This window comes from Silene latifolia, chromosome 11, assembly GCF_048544455.1.
Source record: "Silene latifolia isolate original U9 population chromosome 11, ASM4854445v1, whole genome shotgun sequence".
NCBI classification, from domain to species: domain Eukaryota; kingdom Viridiplantae; phylum Streptophyta; class Magnoliopsida; order Caryophyllales; family Caryophyllaceae; genus Silene; species Silene latifolia.
In genome coordinates, this window is record NC_133536.1 from 15,310,737 (window position 1) to 15,320,501 (window position 9,765).

General features: G+C 36.8%; 1 protein-coding gene across 7 annotated transcripts; it reads right to left on the reverse strand.

The window, feature by feature from the left end:
- Positions 1-224: 224 nt before the first annotated feature.
- LOC141611167 (disease resistance protein RGA2-like) lies at positions 225-6,473 on the reverse strand. Of its 7 annotated transcripts, XR_012528539.1 has the most exons (4): positions 6,262-6,472; positions 1,415-4,897; positions 1,270-1,334; positions 225-608 (listed from the first exon to the last, which is right to left on the reverse strand). XR_012528539.1 is itself a non-coding variant. In XM_074429626.1 (2 exons), exons 1-2 carry the CDS (start codon positions 6,379-6,381, stop codon positions 1,625-1,627), a joined length of 3,393 nt encoding a protein of 1,130 aa, XP_074285727.1. In that variant the 5' UTR covers positions 6,382-6,472; the 3' UTR covers positions 1,341-1,624. The 7 variants fall into 7 exon arrangements, 1 of the variants encoding a protein (XP_074285727.1); XR_012528543.1 differs by lacking the exon at positions 225-608 and having other exon boundaries at positions 1,041-1,334; positions 1,415-4,771; positions 6,262-6,473; XR_012528538.1 differs by lacking the exon at positions 225-608 and having other exon boundaries at positions 1,042-1,334.
- Between the last annotated feature and the right edge of the window lie 3,292 nt (positions 6,474-9,765).

The window sequence follows — 9,765 nt, forward strand, 5'->3', positions numbered from 1 at the left end:
ATATGCACGATTAAGGAATTGACAATAATAACACCGCACCGAATCGACTCCGCTTTCCTAATAGAATAATTCGACCCTTAACAATGCCTGGGTATAATCGAATTTTCTATTGAGATAAGACGGTGCCCTCTGATTTTTGGCACAAAAATCAGAGACGTAATATAGAAATATTTTGTGTAGAATGTTATATGTTCTTTGAATCAAGTAGAAGATTATGTTTTTACTGTAACTTTTTCTTCTCATCCCTTTGTCTATTTATAATGACAAAGCAGGGTATAGGGAGATGTATTTCTGAAGAGTTACAACTCTTCAGAAATTCCGGTTACAATTAATTAAAATCCGAGTAGCGAGACCCCCTTCATAGTTATTCGAACCGAAAATTATACCGTAATCCCGTAAATAATTATGCGAGTGTACACTCCGTACTTCCCGAACTCGCATTCCATTATTTAGAAATTACCCATCTACGAACCAATCTTAATTACGCCAAATAAACCGGTAAATTACTCTTAAATCACCAACACGTTTCACTTTTATTGCAAGAACCATGCTTTCCACTTTTATTTCTTGGTAAGGAGTTGCAACATGAATAACAACCTTCTTTGCATCTGTAAGAAATTATAAATTTAAAAAAGTTTATTCAGTTACATGATACGGAGTACAAGATTACAGAATATTCGGTAAATACACTTTTCAAAAGAGTCCATTAATTATTCATTTTATATACCAGTTTCTAAAATAACTCCATTTTATAATTTTTTTTTTCTAAAATTACTCCCTCAAAATGCAATTTTATCAAAAATTGTTCAAACTCCAATTTAAGTCACTTATTTCATCTGTTTTCTGAACTTATTACGTTTGTGGCAGCTTAGCCAATTTATACTTTGAAAGGAATAACAATTAACAATGGATAATAAGTTCAAAAACAGACGGAATAAGTTACCTTAATTGGAGTTTTGAAGCAATTATTGATAAAAGTGCATGTTGAAGGAGTAATTTGAAAAAAGAAAATTATAAAATGGAATTATTTTAGAAAACTGTTATGATTGACTCTTTTCAGAAAGAAGTGTGACTTGTGACAAAATCGATAAGCCAATCATGTTCACAGCATGAAAAACAGACTAACCTCATCATTCCTTGTGGTATTACAAGATTACAGAAAAAACACAAAAAAATGGTTCAGGAAGGAATTTAAAGACAGAATCGAATTCATGATCAACCATGGTGCTAAGCTACAAAAGAACTATCAAATAGCCCACTGAAAAATACCTAACAAAGCGCTTACGATCTTCAAAAACAAGGGAGTGCCATGGTCAGTGCAGCCAACACAATACCTATAAATTTGGAATTAAAGCTCAATCCGAAGAAATAAAAATAAAGCCATACAATGTATGTTTGAAAGTATAGTGTTCACCTGTAGCAACTCGCTCCAAGGCAAGAAGATGCTCCAACCATCCTCCCAGGCTCATAAGTTCGGAGCAGTTTATGACAATTATTACAATCAAATAAAAGTAGTATTTAAAGTACAGAAAGAACCATTGTATGATGTAAAAAATACAGTAAGTACTGCTAGCTATCATTATTATTTACATTCACTAACTAATATATATGATAATACTATTCTCTAGTCCACTGCAAGTATTGGGATGTGTCGGATGAGGGGCCAGTCATCCCCATTGGGTTGTTGGCATCTTTCAATGAGCCTCTCGGAACAATCCCAAAACGTGAGTTCCTCGAGAGAGATGAGTTTAGGCATCCATTTCGGCACAGATTTAAGTTTGGGCATCCCCTTAATGTAAAGAAGTCGGAGGGAAGTACAGTACTGCACCCCCTCTGGCAATTCCTCCGTCTCTTTAATTCCCATCAAAATCAAGTATTGAAGGGTAGCAGCAAGGTTATGCCATGACATCCCACCCAACTCCAATTTTGGACAGTTGTTTATTTTCAAAAACTCCAAGGCAGAAAGATGCTCCAACCATCCTCCAACGCTCTTAAGTTCCCAGCAACTTACGATGTATAGGGATTGCAGGGAAGATGATAAACAGGTCGGAAACTCCTTCACTTCTCCCAGGCTCTCCAACCTGTCGTGTGACAATATATCTATCTTTACAAGAAACTGAGAGTACTCGATTGGCATTGATTTCAGCCACTCCAAGTTGTTGATTTCCAGTGTCTGATGGCGAGGTGTGCTCCTCATATCTTTCCAAAACAGTTCTCTACTGAAATCTTGTATTTCAAGATGTTCGAGTAGTGAACATACAGGAAAAAACATCATCTGCTGGCAATATTGTATTCTAAGATTCTTTAGTAGAGGAAAACAGGGAAATGATACCCACTCTAGATTTGCTTCTCGGCTGCTACTACTATCATTAGGGTTGACCACTTGCGACCCTGATTCTGATCTCCGCCACCATCCTTTTAACTCAGGCAACCAAGATAAACGGAGGTTATCGAGGCTGGGGAAGAAGGATGATCCTTCACCCGAGACAAGTGTTTCCGAGTCCACATCCGCCAAATACTCCATTTTCGATAATCTTGAAATTTCAAGCGTTTTAAGTCGGGGCAGCTTCCCTATCTGCCAAGGCAGGTAGACAAGGTCACTGCAATCTTCGATCTTCAAAGTGACGAGATTGGGGAGATCTAACAATGCCGAGTTATCTCCTCCTCGTGGCCATCTTGGTATTGTCTCACCATGATACCCCTCCAAATTTAATGTTTTGACATTATGATGAGGCTGCATCTCTTCCAGCAATGCTTGCTCAGACTCCTTGCTTCCATACTCCTCTCCCCGTCTAAAGTTAATAACAATTGTCTCTACGTGTTCCTTATTCCTCAAGTAGCCTCCCCCGCCATGTTCTTCCTTCACAAACTTTGCATCTTTAAGTACTGCTATTTCAATATTCAATCTCCCTTTTAATTTATTCATGTGTTGTAGGTCTTTCAACCCATTAAAACATTGCTTTGAGGTTGAACTTGGTCGCACACCCACCACAAATTGGCATAGAGTTTGCAGACAGGTCAACATACTTATGCCTGCCGGCATACAACTCAGCTCATAACATCCATCAACATTTAAGGTGCTTAGATCAACTAACTTGCTCACATCATCAGGTACTTGTTTTAAACTAGTGCATTTATGTAAATTTAAAGTCTGTAAATTAACTAGCTTTGTTATTGATTTGGGAAGAACTTTTAGATAGCGACTCCATGAGAGATCTAAACTCCTCAGATGTAACAGTTTACAAATTGATTCGGGTAAAGTTTTTGCCTGTGTATAACTCAAATCTAATGACCTTAAACATGTCCATTTCATTATTGATTTACTTGCTAATAATTGGTCCACTCTACACTCTGTGTAATGACCCTTGATTTGAAGGCACGAACGAATGTGAGTACTATTGAAGTTATGTTGTGCACAAGGGTCACTCATAAAAGACAAATGGCGAACCCTTTTACCCACATTAGAAGTGTCAATATTGAACCTACAAATCTCTTCGTCCGCTACTTTCTCAGCAATATCATGCCAAAGATCATGTAGCTTAAACGACACAATCCCCCCTAAGTCATCCTCGCGTATATCTTGGAAAAAACACCTTTGAAGCAATATAAGAACGTATTGCTCACCTAAATTCTCTGAGTTAATGTAGCCCTGTGCCATCCAAAGCCGAATCAACATTTGCGTACTAATCTCCCAATCCTTGGGAAAGATAGCACAGTACTTAAAACAAGATTTCAAGTAAGAATTAAGTTGATGGTAACTTAGCATTAAAATGGGTCTTATCTTATCACTACTTCCACTAACAGAGTCTAACCCTTTGTCGTAATAATCGAACCACGTAGACTTGGGTTGACCATGCAGATTACTTCCTACTACTCTAATAGCAAGCGGAACATTGCTGCACTTTTTAACAATTTCTTTGCCAAGTTTAACTAATTCGTCATCTCTTTCCTTTTTTTCAAACGCCAACCTTTCAAACAAATGCCATGACTCCGGTTCTAACAAACCTCCCAACTTTAGCACTTGTTCACCTCCGATCATTTTGGCAGTCTTTTCTGAGCGGGTAGTTACCATTATCCGACTCCCCCTCCCCCCTACCTCCAAAATCCCTTTGAGCACCTGCCATTCATCATAACATTCAGCCCACATATCATCTAACACGAGGAAATATTTTTTCCCTTCCAGTTCCTGTACAACTTTACATTGTACATCCTCCGAAGATGTTTTATCACTAATGGATGATCCTTTAACCACCTTCCTACAAAACGCTGTCACGTCCAGCTGTTTCTGATCTTGATCAGCAATGCATGTCCACCTCTTCAGTGGAAATGCCTCCCTAATCCTAGGATCGTTATAAACAAGTTTGGCAAGAGCGGTTTTCCCCAAACCTCCAATCCCCCAAATCGCAAGGAAAGAAACATGTGGGTCATGTTCATTGTCAGAACCTAATAACATACCTATAATCTTCTCCACTTCTTCCTCCCTGCCAATGATTTTATCATACAATAAAGAAGATGTCTCTTCCTTTGTATATTTCTTAGGCTTATAGTCATCCTTAAGACTATACTTATCCCTCTTAGCCGTAATGGTGGTCAACTTGTCGTTAACCGTTTTAACTTTACTAGAGAGGTTGTGAGTAAGAAACTTAAACTGAGAGAAAAAGGAAGTCACCTTGTTGCTTCTGAGTCGATTTTGCTTGGCAAGGGTGAGGAACTCATCTAACACATCATCGGCATCGTAAACAGCATCTTTAAGCTTTTTGATGTAATTCATCTGCTCACAATTAAGAGAGTCCTGCTTGGCATCAGCATCCTCAAGAACAGCTCCGACAGTTTCGACAGTGTCTAGGAGGTCATCAAGCTCGGATTTGCATTTAGAAATGGAGCACACTGACTGCAACTGACCCAAAGTTTGGATCACAGCGAGGATGGTTTGAACTAAAGACAACGTTGTTGACAGGTCCATGATTGTTGCACTTGAAAGATCTTTTTAGAGTTTTTTGTTAATGATGTCTGAAAATGGAATGTGTATGCTGATGACTAAACACAAAGTTGAGTTAAATAGCAATTGACATCCCGCGAATAACGGAGATTTCATAAACTGACAAAAAAAATGTAGCAATTATTGAGCACCAACATTTTTTTACTAAACACACACAATTTACGATTTACAGAACATCATGACTCACATAAACTGACAAAAAATAAATTAAATAAAACAAGACATACAAAGAAGAAAATCTCCCTAACCCGACAACTGCAACAAGAATTGGAGTATAAAATTGTTCAATGTCCCATTAATCGAAAAAATAACCCATCAATAATTCAATACATAACGCATTCGCCAAACACGCAATAACATATGGACACCTCATATGGTCTAGGACGGCTACTCGCGGCTATACTATTTTATGGGAGAGTTAGGCCTTGTTTGGATACCAAAATAGGAGGGAAAGGGAGAGGGAGGGGGGAAGGGAAAGGAGCGGTGGAATGGGGTGAGGCCGTGAGGTTGTTTGGATACAATTTCCATCCAAATCTCTTCCTTTCTATTTCCCTCCACCCTTATTTGATATCCAAACAATAGATTTTAAATTCCCTATTCCCCCTCCCTTTCCCTTCCTTCCATCCAAAGAAACTCTTAAAGGGATAACGTCAGACGGTTGTTTTCCGTCTTATATTTTTCACATCATTTTTAGGGTAAAAATGACGCCTCTAGTAATAACAAGGATTAAATGGTTACATTCTCTTAAAAAATGGCAACATTTTACCCGTCTTATTTCAAATGGGAAAACGGCCTGTCTGAAATAAGAATTATCTTTTGGATAAATGAGAATTTGCAGTTGCTATCTTTTACAAACGACTAAAAGAGCAGTAGGTATTAGTGTCGTGGAGGGGTTCTTATTTGTAACTCCGTTGTATAATGTAATTGTAGTAAATGGGGCATTTTCAAAGAATCGGAGGGAATACGATTTACGGATCATCATCTTTCTTCAATGTTAAAGAGTACGTACGGAAATCAATACTCTAATTAAATTTCCAGAGAAACCAGTGAAATCAAAGATCAAAACAAAATCAATTTCAAAATTAGATATTGTCGATCAATCTTTCAATCAATTTTTAAATCAATTCATTAGTTGAATCAATTTTCCCTAAAACTAAATCTATATACCAGTACTACGATTACAGAAATGGGGTAAAACCGTAAACCTAAATGAGAGGGGTAGAATAATCAAAAGCGGTAATAATTAAGGGTAAAAGAATTACCTCAGTAATTATAATCTCAGTTAGCTCTTGACTTGGTCTGAATTTGGAGCGACTTTCGTCTTTATCAATTTGTCTGAGTAAAATTCCGTCTCCATTGTTACTGTACGAGTTACTCATCATCTGTCATTCACATAATCACATCATTTTGTTTTATTTCAAATTGAGTGTCCGAGTACTCTTTTCTGCTCAGGTTTTATACTCATCTGTCCCACTTTTGTATCCCAATTTGTGTGTCACTTCAATCACCGTCTGACACATCACTTGTTGCAAAATAAAATATTGTAATAATTATATTTATTTGTTAATGTGTTAGAAGGTGATTGGAGTGACACACAGATTTGGACACCAAATGAGACAGAGGATCCCCACTCGGTTTTATACAGTGAGGATCCTCTGTCCCACTTTTGTGTGTCACTCCAATCACCGTTTGACACATCACTTGTTGCAAAATAAAATATTGATAGTTGACAAATAAGAAAAGTGGAAGATATTAGTAAATTTGTCGTTTTAGGAAATATAGAAGATCTTAGAGAATAAAAGAGAGTATTTCATTTGTTGCGGAGACAAGATTTTCTGTCATATTCTTATGTTTTACTATTATAGTTTTCTTATGACACATCTTGATAATAATTATTATCTACACCTTCGTCCTGACCATTTGTTTATCTTTGGTTTGATACAAAGATTAATGAAAAAAAAGGGACCATTTGTTGGTGGAGTTATTGGTTGACATGTTGAAAATAGGTTATGTGGATGTTCAAATTACCTTCCAAAAATATACTCAATAGGGAATGGTAAACAAATGGATCAGACATCCATAAATGAAATAAGTAAACAAATAACGGGACGGAGGGAGTATTTTATTTGTGCATGATGATGTGTTCCAAGATAAAGGCAATAAGAAAGTGGGCCATATGATTATTATTTCAACTCTTTGTTGTCGGTATGGGTGTAACCGAGCCAATTTGAGCACGAGCTTAGGTAGGCTTGGAATTGGCTTGAAAAATTTGAGCTTGAACTCAGAATTGGCTCGGATTAGGCTCTAGTCGAGCTCGGTTATATCGTTAATTATTTTCTTTACTTTCTTTAACTTAAACCAAATTAAAAATAAATATATTTTAAGGAAAATGTAAATATAAAATATTTATCCAATATAATCATAAATGCTAAACTAAAATTTTATTAAGAACAAAAACCATTATAATATGTCAAAAATAAAATACTCCCTCCTAGTGTCTATTTTTTTTCTCTTTGTTTGTGGGCACGAGTATTAAGGCGAAGAATAAAATAAGAGTAAAAGAGATGAGTGGGGTTGGGTGATCGGAGAGAGGTATGAATAATTAGAAGTTAAATAAGGAATTGTGGGGCCAAAACATTAAGGAAAGTAATAAAATATGGGTAAAAGAGTTGGGTGGGGTTTGGTGATAGGAGAGATGATGAATAAAATAAGAGTAAAAGTTTCCAAAATAAGAAAAAGGAAGAAAATCTGAATAATCCGTTTAAAAAAATAGGGAAGAAAATAGTGAATAGGAGGAAGTAACAAATAATAAATGAAACGAGCGTAGAAGCTTCCGATCCGAGCTCTACTAAGCTCGGAATCGGCTTGCCTCGAATTTAGTCCACCTCAGCTCGGAATCGTTCTTGGCCGATTTCAAACCGAGCTTTGGCTGAGCTGATTCCGAAAGCTCTACGTATCAGCCTAAATCCTTTACAACCCTAGTTGCGGAAAAGTAAATGGAAATCTTTCATAATTTATCTTTCGTTCGTTCCCAAGTTACTTTAGGCATCTGGTTATTATTATGTTCTACCTTGTGTGTTTTCCCAAGCCTTGATCAGGAAAGGAGGGTTCGGAGATTAAAGAGCACCAGCGTTTGGAGACGGTTTTGCAGCGAAGTGCGGTGACATAACGAGGCAACCTGCATAAGATCTCAAGCACTATTTCATCGCTCAGATCGTCAATTGAGTTTTCTTTCTTAGATTTGTTGTTGATTGCTAATGCTTTGAATCCATCATTCTCTTGCATTCTAAAATGGGTTTATGATACAAGATGTTTATTTATTGAGAGATAGCATGAATGATGTCTATTTATACTAATACAAGAGTTCTAATTTCCTAAAATAACAAGGAAATACAATATTTACAGGAGTAATCGTTTTCCTAATCTAATACAAATATTCACAATTAGGAAAGTCTAACAAGATGGAAACACGACTTGGTTTAGGAATTATTTCCAACCAATAGGGAGGGTTTGGTTGAGTGTTATCGAATATGGAGTTACATATCCAATGGATTCTAACTCAATTCAACCCCCTAGAATCTCATTCCCTACTATCTACCAAGTCTCCAACTCCATTCCTCTCCTAGCTATAGTGAGATCATAAATAATCTTAATTTAACAAGCTCGGTTGAATAATGGTAACATCGAACTAAATTAATCAAGTAGCAATCGGTTCAAGTCGGGTCAAACTTGCCAGCTCTATAACAAACCATTAGCTTAGATCCTCTCAGTCTAACAAGTACACCCTGAAATCTATCATCTTTATTCATTACGATTTACGGCATCGACTTTCTTCAATGTTATACATATTATGGAAATCGATACTCCTATTAATTTTCAAATGAAACCATTGAAATCAAAGATCAGAACAAAACCGTGAATTGATTAGTTGGTTCAATTTTCCCTAAAAGTATTATCTATACGAGTAGTTGAGTACTACGATTACAGAAATGAGGCAAAACCGTGAACCGGAATGGGGGCAAAATAATCGTAAGCTAGCATAATGAGAAAAATGTGCAATGTGTAACATAAAATCGCCTTCATGCCACATCCGATACTTGCCGCCGAGTCATAGTAACATGAAGTTGGATTGAACACAGTCTACAGTTCAAACCTCCATCAATTCCCTGAGATAAAAGCCAAAACAGCATAGCGGCAAAGAAGAGTAATGTCACCTGTTTCCTAAGGTGCAGGTTTCCTTGCCTTCTCGGACGCGGTGTCTTTGCATCAATACCGGGTCCTAAGAGCATAAGCACTTTAACATGATACCGAAATTACAAAAAATCACAAAGAGAATACTCAAGCACAGTAACTACCGTTCTCCTTGGCAACTGTAACATCACATCAGAAAACCTGAAAAATATTACAGGGTACGGACTTCTACTTACGTCCAATGTTTCTAGCAATTTGTTTACGATGACATTCGTTATAGAAAATTACCCCATACATAATTAAAACGCCTACTAGAGCCAAATACTGAAAATAGCACGCAGCTGACAGAAACCGAGACAGGGGAGCCACATAACTTATGCGTGAGCAAAGACTACTACATCTACATAGAAATAATAAATATATTTCTGGTTAAAATGGTTCAGGAAGAAAAAAAAAATTAATAATATCTAAACCGTCTCATAAAATAGAATTCGTGATCAGCCATGGTGCTAAAGCTACAAGAAACTATCAGATAGCCCATTTAAAATAGAATATCATAGCAAATAATATCTTAA

What these genes read in the sequence shown, in the direction of transcription:
- LOC141611167 (XM_074429626.1), bottom strand. Translation starts at nt 6,381, where the DNA reads ATGATGAGTAACTCGTACAGTAACAATGGAGACGGAATTTTACTCAGA. An exon ending in CTGAGATTATAATTACTGAG is followed by an intron (nt 4,898 to 6,261) that starts GTAATTCTTTTA and finishes ACTTTGGGTCAG; the next exon opens with TTGCAGTCAGTGTGCTCCAT.